Below are 18,792 nucleotides of genomic sequence, written 5' to 3'. Positions count from 1 at the left end.
CACACAGTTCGAACATTTTCATTTAAACTTTAACTGATAGCATTAGTTTATGTAAAAAATCAGCATTAGATAAACAAAAAAAATACCGGCCAAATGCGAGTTAGAATCGCGCACCGAGGGTTCCGTACAAAAAAATATTTAAAATATTTTTATTATATGATGTACCCAAAAATTTATGCTTTTCGCAAACTTTTCCATACCAAATTATAAGATTTTGAGTTCACGAGGGTACTTCCCTGTAGGTTTTGATTCCCTTGCAAGTGTCGAAAATTTACATAAACGGTAATCTTTTGATTGCGTTAGCTCAGAACGATTACGCGCTATTTGGTACGAATTTCAGTTTGAGATTCCACGAAAGGATCTTGACAGACAACAAAGTGATCCTATAAGGGTTCCGTTTTTTCTTTTTGAAGTACGGAACCCTAAAAAAAAGAACAGAAAAAAATAAGGATATCCTTAGATTTTATTATAACAAATCGGTTTCCTCCTTCAATTTGAATTAACTTAAAATGGATGGTTTAATAAACAAACATTTTTTTGCATGGTGACGTCACAGCCACATCTAGTCTAAGATAAATAATCTTAATTAAAAACTTTCCTATGCTCAGACTGGAGTTGAGTAAAAAAATTTATACTTACTTTGGAGTGTCTTCGGGTTTCAATACATCTATAAACTGTATCCATATATCTAAACAACTTACAAATGTAGCACATGTGGGGACCTAAAATTATATTTTTCCACATAAATCTCAAATTTTGAAAATCATAAGATTTAATTGTCGACGACAAAAATGTACAGAAATAATAAAATATAAATTTATAAATAATTTTTTGCACAGTAAAGGCCATCCATTAATTACGGAGCTATTTTTGAAGTGAAACTTCTTTAGGCGTATGAGGGGTAAATTTTTTACGGATCAAACGCGTCACGCGTCACGAATTTTTAAACGCCCATACCACGTTGAAATATATCGGTTCTCGTCCGATCACCAAAGTTAAGCAACGTCGGGCGCGGTCAGTACTTGAATTTTGACCTTTTTTTTGATTGAATTTGATTGGATTGGACCGCCTGACGCGACGTTGGGGACCACCGCGTGACGTTGGCTTTTTGTTTTTTTTTTCTCAATTATTTTTATTAAGTTTTTTTTTTTATTATTTTGCCAAAAAAGTTTCACTTCTGACATCTGCACTTTGTACGCATGCAATTTTTTCGATCAGTTTAGGACCCCCCCCCCCTCCGCCCGGTGAGATTTAGTGAGATTTGCCTGGACCCTCCTCCCCCTCCTCTTACGTGATATTGACGCTGAATATAATAGAGATTGGCGGGAAATAATAAACTGTTGTGTAATACACTTGACTATAGTTATTATAACTAAATAAATTTCAAAGCAAAAACTAAATAATTTTACTAGCCATGAGATTTATTTTAGCGGACAAAATGAACGCTCAAAATATATTTTTTAAATAACTATCATATAATATGTTATATTTTTTGAAGTTGATATGAGATTTTCGATTATCCTCCCCTCGGTTTAAATGAGATTTGGTGAGATTTCATTGGACCCCTCTCCCCCATTCTGAGCACACGTAATTAATGGATGTCCCCAAAGGTAATTCAAATATATATATAAAGTAATCAAATAATCAATAAATGTGTACGTACCTGGAATGTGTACTGGAATAAATATGATAAAAATTCTATAGCATCAAACTCAGGCTCAGCCTCAAGTCTCTTAAAATGCAGGGACACAAACAACTTTAGGAACTCCGCTAACTTATTTAAGTAACTGTAAAAATAAAATCATGTATATAGTTAAATGACTGTATAGAGAGAATCTTCATTGTGCACCAAAATATAAATATATACAGTAAAAAGGACAGAACAAAAGTTTACTAAGGTGATCTTGTCGTTAAATAATTGTGTTTGCATGCAAATGAAAAAAAACCGACTTCAATTATATTTAAGTAATACAACGTAGGTAGACGAAAAAATAGTCCAAGTCAATACGCATAATCAAAGATTACTCCAAAAGTTGTAAACAGATTTCGATGAAATTTAAATGTGACCACATCATAAACATCAGCTTTCGATTAAATTAAAAATCATCAAAATCGTTACACCCAGTAAAAAGTTATGCGGATTTTCGAGTTTCGCTCAATTTCTCTGGGATCCCATCATCAGATCCTGGTTTCCTTATCATGGTACTACACCAGGGATATCTACTTACCAACAAAAAAAGATTTATCAAAATCGATTCATAAACGACGAAGTTATCCCCGAACATACATTTAAATATATATATATATACAGAGTGGAGATGACAATACAACGAAAATTGGTAACACCGGTAATACTAGTTTATAGGAGTATTTCAAAACCATCAAAAAAGTCCTAAGGTCAAATCTAAAAAAAAAATTTTTCAAAGAAACTAAATAAGAAAAATATTATAAAATTTTATTACAACATGTGTAACTACTGTACTGTAGGTTCACTGACCTGTTATGACGCGCGGTGACACAACGAACTACTCGTTGGTTTGTTTGGTCGGCGATAGTAAGTTACTAAATTTTTAAATTCTCGAAAATTATGTTCGCCATGAACACTGATGCACATAATTATCTTCTTATAATGTTATTTTTTAATTTTGATATGATGTCGCCATTGGCGGGCATATTTTTTAATTTATTAAAAGCTCTCATAATTCTATTTTTTTAACTCATCAACTGTATTTACATCTGTTGAGTACAAGTCTGTGACGCCGCGTTGGCGCAACGGTCACAGCCATGGATTGTACCTGTTGCGCTGGCGGTTGCGGGTTCGATACCGGCACATGACAAACATTTGTATTGGCCATACAGGTGTTTGCCGTGGTCTGGGTGTTTGTGCAGTCCTTGTGGGTCTCCCCACCGTGCCTCGGAGAGCACGTTAAGCCGTCGGTCTCGCTTGTTATCATGTACACCTGATAGCGATCGTTACTCATAGTAGGGAACATATCCGCCAACCCGCATTTTAGGAGCGTGGTGGATAAAGCTCTGATCCTTCTCCTACAAGGAGAAAGAGGCCTATGCCCAGTAGTGGGATATTATAGGCTGAAGCGAGTACAAGTCGTTTGTTATAAAACTTCACAGAAAATGCGGGATTAAGCATTGATCTTGATTCTCTTGATTTTGTGTTAATTTGTGTTAAGGACGCTATCACATTTTTAACTCGCTCAAGTTTAGGTATTTAAATCGCAACACAATAACATTACACGTACGCACACATTGATACCGCTTTCTGCTCGATTTTGTACCGACGTAACTAATCTTGGTACTTGAAAGTATTAATTTTTAATTTTACTGGTATTGATTAGTAAATTTAGTTGTAAGTTTAAAGTCGAACTTGGTAACTGTTACTAAGTTACTGTTACCTACTATTCACGGAACCTCTCCCTTACTCTGTTTATGACGATGTCTTAAGGCGTCAGGGTATCTACTACTCGTTCGTCGTACTATACAATAAAATGTAATAGATAATAATACGCCTATTTTTATAATTCAAAATCACATACAATTTTAAGTTATATAATTATAGTTTTAACATTATAATAATATAAACATAACATATTTTACGTAAACAATCTATACAAATAAATAAAATTGGAGTGTACTTTTGTTATATTAAAATACTGCTTTTTACTAAATGCATACGGATGTATACACGGTCCATATACCAAAATAACATTTTTCCAATTTTTGTCTGTCTGTCTGTCTGTGTCTTCCGGCTAATCTCTGAAACGGGTGGACCGATTTTGACGGTACTTTCACTGGGATATACCTTATGCAATAAGGAGTAACTTAGGCTACTTTTATTTTAGAAATTTATTTATTTTATAACTCTGCAAACGGAACAATGATGATGATGATGAATGTAAATTTAAAATAAAATAATTTTTAACAAAAAAAAAAGACTTCAAACAGGAAACTAAAAAGTGAAAAATAAATTTACTTAGTACAAAGTAATTCGTATTTTGATTTAGTTAATCAGAAATGATTTAATAAATATTTTATAATTTTGAAGTCGGTGCCAAGTAAAAAAATAATCAGTTTTCTTTCATAATTTGTTTCATTGACTATAAATTAGTTTGAATACTGTTATTATTCTGTTATTGTTTTGATATATTTAATAATATTTTTTACTTGTTTTTTGTGTGTGTTGTTTGTATTTGTTATTGTAGTCAGGTTGTTGTAGTATTTACTTGGCACCGACTTCAATATTATAAAATATTACAATACACAAGCACAAACACCCAGATCATGAGAAACATCTTATATAGCCAATACAAATGTCTGTCCTGCGCGAAGATTGAACCCACTAACGCCAGCGCAACAGCCAGTGCTGTGACCGCTGCGCTAACGCGTCGATATACTATGAGTAAAGTTCGCTATCAGGTGTACGTAATAACAACGTATTTTTTATTATTATTATTATTATTAAAACAACCGGGACTGACAGCCTAGCGTGTTCTCTGAGGCTAGGTTGGTTGGGAGAACCACAAGGATTAACAACTAGACCAAAAATAAATATTAGTATAAACATAAATATCTACTCCGAGCGGAAATTGAACCCGCGACCGTCGGTTCCCTTTATTATCTTTCGTCTCCATCATCAGACTGTAATGGCACTTGTAACTCATATAGGTGCAAAGTTCTCATCGATAGAAACGAATTAAGTTCAAACACCAGGTAATTGCTATAAATTGTTGAAGAGTTCCCTCGACTATCTTTCTTCTCCATCATCAGATCGACTCCAGACCTTTATTAAATAGTAGTGCTTTATAGTACTTAATGAAAACATGATTAAATTTACTAGTCACTCGTACGATTTTTGAAAGTTTTCCTCGATTTCTCTAGGATCCCATCATCAGATCCTAGTTTCCTTATCGTAGTACCAAACTAGGGATATCTCCTTTCCAACAAAAAAAGAATTATCAAAATCGGTTCATAAACGAAAAAGTTATCTCCGAACATACATTAAAAAAATATATATATATACGGTCGAATTGAGTAACCTCCTCCTTTTTTTGAAATCGGTTGAAAAGAAGACAAATTGCGAAGATTACTTATTATTATTGATTATTATATATAAACCAGATGCATAGCAAAGAAAATCGATTGTGAAGTATCAATTTCGTCCAAGCACAGTACACACAAGGAACTCATTTTTTACGTAATTATTACTTGCGCTGAAGCGATACAGCCGTGCTTCCATGAGCGCGTTTCGGCGCGGAATGACGAACGACGATGGTTCACTTGTAAAAAATGTATGAAGAAATTTGAGAGCGTTTCTTATTTTTCTCATAAATGGAAATATTATTTATTTTTATATAAAATATCTAGCGCTACGCATAGAGGACTAAATAAGCAACAATTTCTTAGTGTAGTTATTTTTCTTAGTGCAGTGTATTTAGATATAATGGTTCCTATTCAGACCCGTCTTTTTTTAATTTTTTGCGATTTCTGTGATGATTAAACTGTATTTGTGTGAAAAGTTTGTATGGGGCTATAGAATTTTTATGGTCTCACTCGGAGATGAATATATTATCTTTCATTTGAAACCAAAATATCCTCTCAGGGTGACTCCTAATTGATTAAAATGGTACGTGAAAAACACTGATATTTGTGGAAAAATGTGATAGCGTCCTTAAGTCTTTTGCACGAGCATTACGTATTATCATTGTGTTTGCATGCAAACGGAGAAAAACCAACTTCAATTATATCGACAAGTAGTACAACGTAAGTAGACGAAAAAATACTCGAGTAAATACGCACTATCAAAGATTACTCCAAAATTTGTAATCAGATCTCGATGAAATTTAAATGTGACTACATGATAAGCATCGGCTTTCGATTAAATTAAAAATCATCAAAATCGGTACACCCAGTAAAAAGTTATGCGGATTTATGAGTTTCTCTCGATTTCTCTAGGATCCCATCATCATATCCTGGTTTCCTTATCATGGTACCAAACTAGGAAAATCTCCTTTCCAACAAAAAAAGAATTATCAAAATCGGTTCATAAACGACGGAGTTATCCCCGAACATACATAATATATATATACGGTCGGATTGAGTAACCTCCTCCTTTTTTGAAATCAAGCAAAAACAACACGTTAACGTTATTAAATAACAATTAAATACTTAATGTACTTTTTTTATTCAGTAACTTGGTATTTAATATAATATTTTTGTTTATGAATATTCCATATCTTATAAATTCTAACATTATGTCTCATCACTACTGTCGGATAAATACAGGCGTTGGAAGTCAAAACACTTTCTCCGGGTTAATATTAGTAAATTTACCTTAATTGAAATAGTATTTTATTTTGTTTTTGGATATAGTAAATCTGAATTGCAACACTAATTAAAAGGTTGAATAGATAAACTTTCGAAAAAAAAAATGTATTTTAGGCTAAAACATCATAATACGTTTAGAAATTGAATATATAATACACAGGGTTTTGTGTCGGATAAATCCGACTCAGGCGGAATGAGCCCGAAAGTTTTTGTCGGATAAATCCGACTCAGGCGGTGAAAGGGTTAATGGCCTTGTCAGTATAAAAATAAAGCGTTAAATATCGCACAATTCACTCCAAGAGTCTTTCGAGATAATTCAATAATTAATTAAAACGAACAAAACTCGTGCGCATATGTATAAAATTGACAAATCAACGCGTATGACATCAAGAAACATGAGTATCTAAATAAACGGCACAGAGACCACTGGCCGCTTGTCGCCAGACTTGCCAGAAAGTTTTGATTCAAGTCGCCCCATCTATGATCGAAAGTCGCAAAATATTCTTAGAAGTCGCCAAATGAAAGTTTGAGTATACACTAGGATCTGTCTGTCATTTTTTTATGACAGTCTATCATAACAGACTCGAAATAAAAAATTATTTATTTAAAATATTATTAACTTACATGATGTCCCAAGATACAAAAGATAAAATAAAAGATACAGATAAAATATATTGACTCAATTTCAAAATGAAAGGAGCTTATATATAAGAAGCTTATTGGGACATTAAAAAAAACAATATTTTTTGTAACGGTTTTTGTACTTTTAACTTGTTGCCAAGGCTGAGGATTAAAAAGAGCCTAATTTGCGACTTGTCGCCCAAACTTAAAAAAGGAGCGTATCCATGAAAAAAATCGCCCAATTCGCGACAAATCGCCCCATCTGGCAGCCCTGCTTGTCGCGTACGCGGCGAGTCTGGGCAAAAACCGAAAACAGGTTATAACATGTTTTGTTTACGCTAGCCTACACACCAGGGCTGCCAGATGTACGATTTTAATCGATACGATTTTTTTTTCATTTTTATCATCGCTAGACTAAGATCGTAAGCAAAATGTACGATTTTTATATTCCTATTACCTGGAAGCATTTCATAATTAAAGAAACTTCATTCACCGGCAAGCATGAATTTCGTTAAATTCCCTTACTTGAATGAACCTACATCTCTTACTTGAATAAAGACTCTTTGAAAAATCATATAAAGGCTGTATTGTTTGCCTTCTAATGAAGCTTATAATTTATCTTGTGGTAATAATTGCGACTTGAAAAAAAAAAAAACATTTTACAGTCCTTTACACGTTCTCAGGGTCATTGCAACACACGTGACACGTTGATTGTTTTTTTCAGCTGTTGCAAGATTTAATATTTTAATGTAATAACGTGGTATTTTATTATTAATAATTGTTGTTATTCTTATTTGTTGTCTTTATCGCATTTGTTGAATTGCTCGAGCAAAAGTTTCGCGAATATTTCGATCTTGAAATAAATATAGTCAATGTTGGCAACGAAATACTTAAATTTATTAATGATTGTAAATTTGATATTTCAAAATTTACATTTTCAGAATTTAAAATTTAAGCATTAAAAGAAACAATAAATTTTTAAATAACAAAAATTATAAAAAGAAAATTATTAGAATCATACTGAATATCAAAACTATTTAACAAATGTTTTTAATATGTCTTAACAAATCACTGACCTACCAAAATAGATAACAATTTTGCACGTTTTTAAATTATGCGTACGCGTAATATTATGAAGTGACGAATCGATTGTTTGTACCAATCATGTTCCAATCGCGTTCAAAGGGTCGTTAACCTGCGGGTGACCGTTTATTAATGTTTATTAAAGTAATTTAAAAAAATAAAAATTATATTCTGTGACTAAACTACTGGATGTATTTTATTGATTTTTTGTATGTGGGCTTGTACTATCATTACATATACGATGTCAAATTTATCGTTGTATTGTCATCTCCACCCTGTATACTAGCTGACTCAGCAAACGTTGTCTTGCCGCTAAACGCTATTTAAAAATAGGGGTTGATGGTAGAAGGGTGAAAATTTAAGGTTGTATCTATTTTTCAACGCCAAATCATAATAAAATAAAAAATAAATAATTTATCTAAAAATAAAAAATAAAATATTTAGGGGTGGACTACCCGTAACATTTAGGGGGATGAAAAATACATGTTGTACGGTTTTCAGACCTACCCAATATGCACACAAAATTTCATGAGAATCAGTCAAGCCGTTTCGAAGGAGTTAACTACAAACACCGCGACACGAGAATTTTATATATTATATACATACGGTATAGCCTCCTCCTTTTTTGAACTCGGTTAAAAAAGTAGTTAGGTTACGATACATTTCAAGTAAAGTTGAAATAATATCCATGCCGATAAGTATAGTAGAACACTGGAATATGGGCAAAGACAATTTCAATGTGGGTACCCTAGGCTAACCGGTGTGTTAACTTACTCGGGGTGCACGCGCAGCATGTGGTGCGCGTGCTGCAGGTGGCGCAACAGGCGCAGCGCGCAGTGCTGCAGGCGCAGCGCGGTGGCGGCGGACGACGGCGGCGCGTACCGCCGGTACAGCAGCTCGCACACGCCGCCCAGCCCCGCCAGCGCCGCTTCCGTGCTCTGACAGCGTCCGCAAGAATAACATTTCGTATTAACCATAACCTGATCACTTTACCTAGTAAAGAGTCGTCCATTAATCGCGTGATGTTTAGTAGTAACTTTTAACGCCCTACCTCCCTTTGTGATATTTTATTCAAAGTAAATTGAAATTTTCAGAATTCTTTAAAGATATTTTATTAATTTTTTAAATTTAAGCATATTCATATAATTTTCTAGACAGGCATGGAAGATGAAAGACTAGTACAAACTAATTTAAGATATAAAAAATAGGAGAAAATAAAATGTATACATTTTTCTTGATATTTAATAAGTTTAATATTTCAATAATTATTAATTGCTTCAGCTTTACTATGATTTCTATTACCTGTGACTGTGTAGCTATACTGCCCCAATAGAACACAGTAGTGACAAGTGAAGGAGGTACATGGGAAGACAGTGGCAACCATGAGAATAAATGCTGTAGTGTTGTCAGGCATTTAACAACAATTTCCATATTGAGTGCTCTAAAAATACATAAATATTTAACATTAAAAACACAAAATTATGTCAACTTGTGGTCGTCCAGTGGTCGAAATTCGACCATAATTAATTTAAATTATAAGGTTGAACATTATTAAGGTTCTATTGTCAAAGACCATAGTTCTATAATAATAAACAAAAAAGGATAAAAGGATTTTTTTTTATTTCCACTACCATCTTGGAACTGTTAAAACCGACCGATACCGGGATACCAACCAACTGTCGGCTTACAAATACACAGGGCGAAGACGGACAGCAACGTCTTCGCCCTGTGCGATCGCGGTAACGGTGGGGCTGAGGTGATGGGCTTTCTCAAGGTGATGTTGGTTTTCTGGTCCACAAGACTCTCACTAGCAACGTTGTGGAAGTCAGCAGTGTGTCGACCCGGGTAATGTACCTTGTACTTAAACTCACTGACAGGTACTCCCTGAAAGTGATACAGGTATATGCGCCGACCTCGGAACACTCTAACGATGAGTCAAAGCCTTGTACGACGACGGAACTCCGAAACCGATTCAATTCGTAGGAACCCAGGAGCAACGTAGAGGAGATGACCGACAACGTGGTGAAGATGGTGTGTACACTGGATCGCAGACACTTCCCGCCGACAAAATTAACGAAGCAGTCTAATTTATCTGCCTAAGCCCTGGATCTGATGCGGCGCAGGCGCTAGTTGCCCGCTGCTTAAGCAGCTTCGCCAGAGCAAAACGCTCTTTTCAAGAGGATACGGAAACATGTACGCAGAGACCTCCACTATTGTAATACGAAAGACATTACTACTCTGATAGAGCAGAATAGATGGTCCAAAGTTTTCCAAAGACCATTGGGGAGAAGCCTTCTTGTGAAGCTCAAAATAGCAGATGGCGGAACCGTTTGCTCTCGCCCGAGAACCATGAGCTCTCGATCCGAGAAGAGGTCGAGAAATTTTATGGACAGTTGTACTCGTCGAGGTACGCATTACTGACTCAGGATACCGAAACCCACGTGGACCATTGTTGCGCTATTTTTAGGGTATGGTAACCCAAAACGGTTTAGCATACCCTAACCTAACAGTTATACATCAAATCCCAACAATATTTCATCAAATGATAATCTCATAGAAGAATTACTCTCTATAGTTAACTTAGTCTCCCGGTTTAGTGACACCGGTCTACCGAACAACCTCATGGCCACATTATCCAACTTAATTTCCTTGTCACAAAACAATGGCGGACAACGTGATTCAATCGAATCGCTGTGGCTAAACTCCTTTGCACAAAGCCTGGCTCCTCCTTATGTTCCTTCCTTAGAAGAATCTGAATGTTTTGCCTCTATTCCCCTCTCTACTTCAGAAAATTTTGATTCCCCATTTCTTGGGAGGAATTTCAGTTGGTACTAGGGTACCCTTGTAGATTCCTCCCCTGGTGTTAATGGCATACCATATTCCTTTTTTGTTAAAAGTGGTCCATCTACAAAAAAAAATGTCTTGGATGTTATTAATGCTATTTATTTGACTGGAATTCCTCCTGAGGAATGGAAAACTCGAGTAATTTTGCCATTACTTAAACCGGGAAAACTCTCTACCGATCCTTATGGATTTGGATTTCGCAAAGGCCTGGGAACAATGGATAGTCTCACGATCTTAGTTACTGATATCTAGATTGCCTTCTCCAGACGTGAGACCCTCATAGGATTATTCTTGGACATTTCTTCCGCGTACAATAATGTACTACTTCCGATACTCAGACAAAAAATGCTCAATCTGAGTATTCCAGTGAGGATAGTAAATTACATCTTCAATTATCTCTCTTGTCGCTCCTGTAGGGTATGGCAACAAACTACAACTATTTTTAACCGACTTCCAAAAAAGGAGGAGGTTCTCAATTTGACTGTATTTTTTTTTATGTATGTTACATCATTCACTTCGAAGATTCCGCAATGCTTGAAGACAAAAGTTTTCGAGCAATGCGTCCTGCCTGTGTTAACATACGGAGCCGAGACGTGGACACTGACCAAGGGACTGGTCCACAAGTTTAAAGTCGCTCAACGTGCAATGGAACGGGCTATGCTTGGGGTCTGTCTCAAAGACAGGATTAGAAATGAGACTATCCGCGAGAGAACGAAAGTAACCGACATAGCCCACAGAATTAGCAAGTTGAAGTGGCAGTGGGCTGGTCATCTGTGTCGCAGGACCGATGGCCGTTGGAGTAGACGGGTCCTAGAGTGGAGACCGCGTCTTGGCAAACGCAGTGTGGGACGTCCTCCGGCCCGTTGGACCGACGATCTACGTAAGATTGCCGGTGTAGGCTGGATGAGGATTGGAGGCGGAAGACCGGGATGTGTGGCGCGAACTTGGGGAGGCCTATGCCCAGCAGTGGACTGCGATAGGCTGAAGTGAATGAATGTGAATGTATGTTACATCAGAACTTTTGACCGGGTGGACCGATTTCGACAATTTTTTTACGGGTTTTCCAATCCGTTTACTTTCCGATAGTAGATCGGTCCTGCAAGCCCTGCAGAGCGACATTATGACATCCGGGCTAATATACGAGTGCCATCGAGCTCTGAGGAAGGTAAGTGAAACAAACAACATTATCCTTCAATGGATAAAGAGCCACAGTGAATCGCGAGGCAACGACGCGGCCGATCGACTGGCGAGGAAAGACGTCGAGTTGCGGAAAACAGCCCGTGTCCAACAACAATAACAACAAGTGTCACTTTCAATGGACAAGTTTTCCCAGTTAAGGATTGTGTAAAATTTTTGGGTGTTGTACTAGATTCGAAAATTTCAGGATCAACTCACATTAATACGAAGGTTAAAATATGTAAAAAAAAAATATTAATATTATGCGTTCGCTCTCTGGTGTCTGGTGAGGTTCACATCCATACACCCAAAAACTGGTGTACAACGCCCTGGTTCGCAGCCACTTGGACTATGGATCGTTTTTACTTCAAAACAGTAATAAAACTAGTTTAAAATTATTTTATAGAATTCAGTCAAAGTCGCTACGAATAATTATTGGTGCCATGAGATCTTCTCCAATCAACGCTCTTCAGACTGAATGTGGGGAGCCAGCCTCCTCTTATTCCAAAATTATCCTATCTGAACTTACTTCTTCTAATTACTGAAGACACAAGGAGCTGCCATGTTTAATCGAATCTTTCCTTAAATTGACCAGTCTTCCCTGTCCAATTTATCAGTGTAGGCTCAATCCTATATACAAGATTCCATATGAAGCTATCACTAGTGTCCCCGAAGTTGTATTAAATCTTGGTATAGAAAAAGGTTCCTCCTTTGCTAACTTCCAGTTTAATTATAAAATTAATGAAATATGTAAGGACTTGATACATGTATATACAGATGCCTCAAAATTAACCCAGGAGGGATGTATTGGATCAGCAGTTTGGATTCCGAGATTTAATGTGATACTAAATTTTAAATTGCCTCCACATTCTTCTGTTTTTACTGGTGAACTTTTGGCTATTTTTAAAGCAGTATCCTACATAGAGTCGCACCATTTAGATAAATCTGTTATACTCTCGGATTCTCAATGCTCACTTCAAGCCATCCTTTCTAATCAATTTAAATCGAAAGTCAAATTCTATCTAGTCCTAAAAATAAAGCATTTGCTCTTTAAGTGTCACTCAAAGGGGATCCATGTCAAACTGGTATGGATTGCTGGTCACTCAGGTATCAAAGGTAATGAAGATGCAGATTACTATGCGAAGGGAGTCACTACATATGGAATATTGTGTCAATATAGGGTTTACTGTTATGATCTCATGACCCTTTCTAATACCCGCATGATCTCAGACTGGGGTGAACATTGATCCCGTAGTAGCCTCATTAAAGGGAAGTACTATGCTAGCATCCAAGAATCAGTATTAGTCAAGCTGTGGTTTTTTAAATATCTAAATTTATAAAATCCTTATTAATGTGTTTTCACCCCGTTTATAATTTTTTTATGCACTTTCATTGAAACTAACAATATGAAACTATAACGGGATGGAGATATCTAAAAAAAGTTAACTATAGTATAGTAGAGTATATATTTATATATCTTTGTGTGTTTTTGTCTTAGGCAAGTTAACTTTTCTTTCAGGCAAACTGGTGCGGGAATTGGAACCGAACTTGTACTCCCACTATAACTCCAAATAAAGCAAAGTTTAAATACTCTGATATTGGCAAATCCGCAAGAGAGCCATTTCAAGAACAAGAAGAAGACAAGTAGATTAAGCTCCAATCTTTCTGCCCAGTAGTGGGATGTTACAGGCTGAATCGAGGCCATACCGTTTAACTAGGCCTAAACCAAGAATAAAAATAAATAATAAGGATACTAACTTGTCTGTCGAATGTACATCATGAGCATTTGCTAATAAATCAGGTAATGCTGATGTTTGTGGTAAACCACTTGTTGGCGAAGGTGGAGGATTTGATTGACCTTCTTTTTGAGCATTTTTTTCCAATATTGCTGCAATAGTAAAAATATTAATGAAGATTGATTTGGTGTATTTCATAAAAAAATGTATTATTATTATAAATAGGTTGGACAATTACCACTTAGTGCTGATAACATTTGTGGCATGCCTTTGAGCATAAGTCTTTCTAATTGACTCTTTCTTTCAGATGGCAACAGTACTCCAGTGTCTCGAGCTGCACCCAACTCTTCACTTGCTGCTTGCGCTAACACCAAGCCAACAATGCACTGACGACCCTCACATTTTAACAACTAAATAGAGAAAAGTTAAAATCTCGGTATGTCATAATACACAAAAATTATGCATACATAAAGGAGAGTTACTTGTTTAGTATGTATATTATGAAAAAGTTTTTATTAGTTTTTTTTTTTTTTTTTTATTAATTTTTAAAGACAGTGTGCAATGATAACATGTTAATTATTTATAAGAGAGCCCTTAATTTTTTACTTAACTAGCATAGGTACACATAAATTTTATTACCTCTACAATATTTGTGAAAAAGTCTGGATATAAATGAGGCCAGTCATAACGAGCTATGGAGACAAGTAGTGCAGCTAACTTGTTTCTGATGAAGTATAACATTACTTCATGTTTGGTCATAAGTTCATTCATTAAATTAAGTCTAATTTCTGTTTTTTCATCATCTGATAGTCTGATCCATTGTCTGTTTATTATTTTCTAAAATAAAGAGTATTTATCCATACAAATAAATAAGATTCGAGTGTCTGTTTACAATATTAAAATACCCGCTTTTTACTAAATGCATATGAATGTATATACGGTACACATACTAAAATAATATTTTTACAATTTTTGTCTGTCTGTTTGTTCTGGCTAATCTCTGAAATGGCTGGATCGATTTTGACGAGACTTCCACTGGCAGATAGCTGATGTAGTAAGAAGTAACTTTGGCTACTTTTATTTTAGAAATTTATTTATTTTATAACTCTGGGAACTGAACAATAGTTTTTTAGTTGAAATTCACGCGGACGAAGTTGCAAGCACAGCTAGTTTACAAATAAAATACAATAAATAAAGTTTACTAGCAAGAACTTGATAATAATTTGATACAAACAATTTATACTATGCCAACTCAAATTTTAGGTGTTTGTTTCTTTATGCAAACTTAGTAAAATGTGTTTTTTATATGTAATAAAAAAAAATGAAATTGTAATTAACAAATTAACTATTAAAGATACCAAATTTCAAATAAGTTTCTTAATGAATATAAAAGATATCATGTTTTCCCCTTTTATAAGCCTCTATTCTACAGTTCACTTTTATGAGTTAGCTTAGTATAAATTGCTGTTGTCGAATTATTTCCATTTATTAGATTTCACTAAAATAAAAATTTTATAAATTAATTATAAAGGAAAAACCAACTTCTAGTGTTGTTAGAATAAACATTAAAACATATTGATTTTGAGATTTTTGAAGAAAAAATAAACAGTGTTTCCAAGAATCTCTGGCGTTAGAAAAATTTTCAAGCATATTTTCTATTTCCCTTTTTCTGAAATTATTTGTAGTTGGCGCAAAGAACTCCGACATCAACATCTCTAACGAGGCTAGAGCCTCGTTTATTTCAAAATCACCCTGAAAAATAAGTATGATAAAATTAATTCAAATACTGTATATACGTATAAGTACAATTGAGAATTGTTTTCATTGAAAGTTGCATTAATTTTTACTGCATTCAATAAATAAAGATTACAATTTATTATTGTTGCAAAACTTACCATTATTTAGTTTACCGTTCAACGAAATTTACATAATGGCATGTATTATTATATTTATTACTATAATAAAAATTAAATTTGAATGTCAGTAGTTAGTTATTAAAATGTAAATTGTATGAAAAATAACACAATTCACAATTTTTATCAGAAAAATTTTGTCTTGACACACAACATAATGTCAAAGTCAATGGTGCTGAGGTAAGTAGTGATGAGTAGGGATGTTAACCAAATTGTAGACTTTTATTTAAATCGAGTAGTCGTGGGTCGTAACGTCTTTTATGTGTAATCGGTTATACGTAGTTTCGTGGATACGCGTAACTAGTTTCGAAACTGCTTATTTTTCGAAACTAGTTATTTTTGTATACAGTATCAGTACGGGACGGCGACGTTATATTACTTTTGTTTGTATTATGGTTATGAAGTAGTTATATGTTATACCTTGTAACATATACGAATGCCGTTACGTACGTTAATATTGATGGATAGTATAATTAAATTAACTTCCCTTCATATTTTATCCAGGCTTACGACTGGCTGCAAAACATGTTATTTAAATTACTTTTTGATTTTTGTATAGTCATAATAATCGATGCAGGCGTATTTAGAAGTTCATTTGATTTTATGTACAGTTTTTAATTATTTTTCGAAATACATACATACATACATACATATAATTAAAAATACAACAAAAAACCCATACTATTTTAGTATATACTTCAACACGAGACAATAACATAAATCGTTAATAATTAATCACTCATCAACTGTCTTAACTTAATGCTAAATAGTAAATTCGAAAATATTTAAAAAGAAACACGACCGAAATTAAAATTTCTTTAAAAAAACTGTGCGTATTAAAATAAACTTAAGCTCATAGTCAATTGCGTACAAAATCCCATGAGCATATTCGAAAACAAAGATGCATCTATAGTACTTATAGCCATCTCTTTTTATCCTACGCGTAAGCGTATCTGCGTATTGTAATGATTAATATTAGTAACCTGTAACCTGTTACGTTATTAAGCAAAACGCTTATGCGCCGGTCGTTGTGTCAAGTTTTTGATAAAACTGCGTACGCAAAAAAAACTGCGTACGTAAAATAATCGTTACATTTGTATCGGCGAAACTACGTATATGGTTATTAGCTTCGTAACTAGTTACTGAAACCGATTACGTTAAATAACGCCCACCGCTAAAATCGAGTATTAGTTTCTTATAATCGATTTTAAGGTACGCTTGACTTGGGTAGTAGTCTGGTGAATGCGTGACGAGAACGTTACGAAAAGTGTGATTGGGTGAGAGGAGATAACGATAATGAACGGGAGTTGAGAGGGAGATTAGGGGAAGTTAGTGACAACAGAAAGAGGGAGTTACGTTTTGTACGTTTTACTGTAGTCGTGTGGTGTATAGAGGGTGATAGACATGCGAACTTAAAGTACGCGGTTCTTAAGATCGCGAACTTACTCGGCTCATCACGGTGACACACGTGAAGCTTATTCATTCTGTATCGCAATGTTGTCGACAGAAGAAGCTTTGTATTATTTAGGAATTGTATCGTATTACATTTTAAAAACCAAAAAAAAAAAAAAAAGTTCTGAAATAATTCATTTTGAGTAATTTTTCAATCAAAAGTAATAAAAATTACAAATACCTACTCTACAAGCATTGCGTATCCACGGAGTAGCGAAACTTAATTGTGTTTAAAAAAACCGACTTCAATTAAAACGACTAGTAACACATCATAGGTAGACGAAAAAACAGTCACGTAAATACGCAATATTACATATAACCCAAAAAGTACTTATTAGATCGCAATCAAATTTAAATGGGAACACACGACATACAACACTTTTGATTAAAACAAAAATCATGGAAATCGATCCACCCAGTCAAAAGTTCTAATGTTCATCATCATCTTTCTGCCCTTATCCCACTTATGTAGGGTCGGCACAACATGTTTTCCTCTTCCATTCCTCTCTATTATTCGTCACTTCAGTGCTTACTCCTTTCTTTCTCATAATGTTGTAATATAATGATTTGGCATGTATATTTTACGACCGGCCGCCTGCCTGACATCAACCCTCCTTGGGAAATTCATCAAATCAAATCAAAAGTTCTAATGTTCTGAATCGAATTGAGAACCTCCTCCTTTTTTGGAAGTCAGTTATGGCAATTTTTTTATTAGATTTTTTTATTTTAGTTTTTGAGCCAATAAGGTTATCATTTTGTTGGGAAGCTAATTAATAATAAATAAATAGATAAATATCTACACAACATACACATGGTCGTCTGTTCCTAAAGTATAACTCGCGTCATGTAAAAAAAAAGCTGAAAGAAACTGGAGGGGTGCGTTTGCGCATGGGCATAGTCGCGCACGAATTTTATTATTTAATTTTTTTGCACACTGTTTTATTTTTTAATTAGGCTTTCACTCGCGGCTTCGTATAATGGTTATTGGTAGGTACATTAAAAAATAGTAGAAATACCAGTGCGAATAATTCAGACTAAATAAGTATAATAATTATCACTTTACAAAATTACATTTATTTTTAAACAAAAGCAATAACAAATTTTTTAGTTATTGAAATGTCGTATTCAAATATATTAATTATCTGACCTCTGTAAAATGATATATTGATATTTGTTTTTTAGTGAAATAAATAGTAAATGAAGTTTTACAAGTGTCCGCTAATATGTTGTGAAAGTGAGTGATAAATCGACACTAGTATTTTATATTAAGCTAAGTCATAAAAGTGAACTTTACAATAGAGGCTTATAAAAGGGAAAAACGTGATACAAATATATTATATATGATCAAGCTAGCTCGAAATGTTTTTGCGGAAACTAAAATGGGTTCTGAAAAAGGAGAAATTAATAAGAATAAGATCAAACCATTTAAGGCAATCTAGAAAAAAACTGTTTGTTAGGTTAAACTGTAGGTAGGTAGGGATTTTACATTTAGTGTGTTCACCCTATTTTCGAAGCTTGTTAGATACACATCTTCTTCTTCTTTAAAAACTATGGCTCCATCAGCTTTTCGCCGATGATTTTGCCAATGACACATCTCTATGTTCCATACCATGGAGCATAGTTTCTCT

The 18,792-nt window shown here is 34.5% G+C and overlaps 1 protein-coding gene across 1 annotated transcript in view; it reads right to left on the bottom strand.

The window, feature by feature from the left end:
* Nucleotides 1-15,895, bottom strand: part of LOC123656600 (exportin-6-A) — a 32,496-nt gene extending 16,601 nt beyond the window's left edge. The window contains exons 1-9 of the mRNA XM_045592269.1: nucleotides 15,695-15,895; nucleotides 15,342-15,551; nucleotides 14,439-14,636; nucleotides 14,038-14,209; nucleotides 13,822-13,951; nucleotides 9,346-9,484; nucleotides 8,818-8,981; nucleotides 1,664-1,787; nucleotides 640-722 (exon numbers count right to left, since the gene is read on the bottom strand). Of these exons, the coding sequence (XP_045448225.1) occupies nucleotides 640-722; nucleotides 1,664-1,787; nucleotides 8,818-8,981; nucleotides 9,346-9,484; nucleotides 13,822-13,951; nucleotides 14,038-14,209; nucleotides 14,439-14,636; nucleotides 15,342-15,551; nucleotides 15,695-15,697 (1,223 nt within the window). The 5' untranslated portion in view covers nucleotides 15,698-15,895. The remainder of the gene's footprint in view (nucleotides 1-639; nucleotides 723-1,663; nucleotides 1,788-8,817; nucleotides 8,982-9,345; nucleotides 9,485-13,821; nucleotides 13,952-14,037; nucleotides 14,210-14,438; nucleotides 14,637-15,341; nucleotides 15,552-15,694) is intronic.
* Between the last annotated feature and the right edge of the window lie 2,897 nt (nucleotides 15,896-18,792).

Source organism: Melitaea cinxia, chromosome 9 (assembly GCF_905220565.1).
Source record: "Melitaea cinxia chromosome 9, ilMelCinx1.1, whole genome shotgun sequence".
Classification (NCBI taxonomy): Eukaryota; Metazoa; Arthropoda; class Insecta; order Lepidoptera; family Nymphalidae; genus Melitaea; species Melitaea cinxia.
The sequence above is the reverse complement of the archived record's forward strand: the minus strand, read 5'-3'. Positions and strand labels throughout refer to the sequence as shown.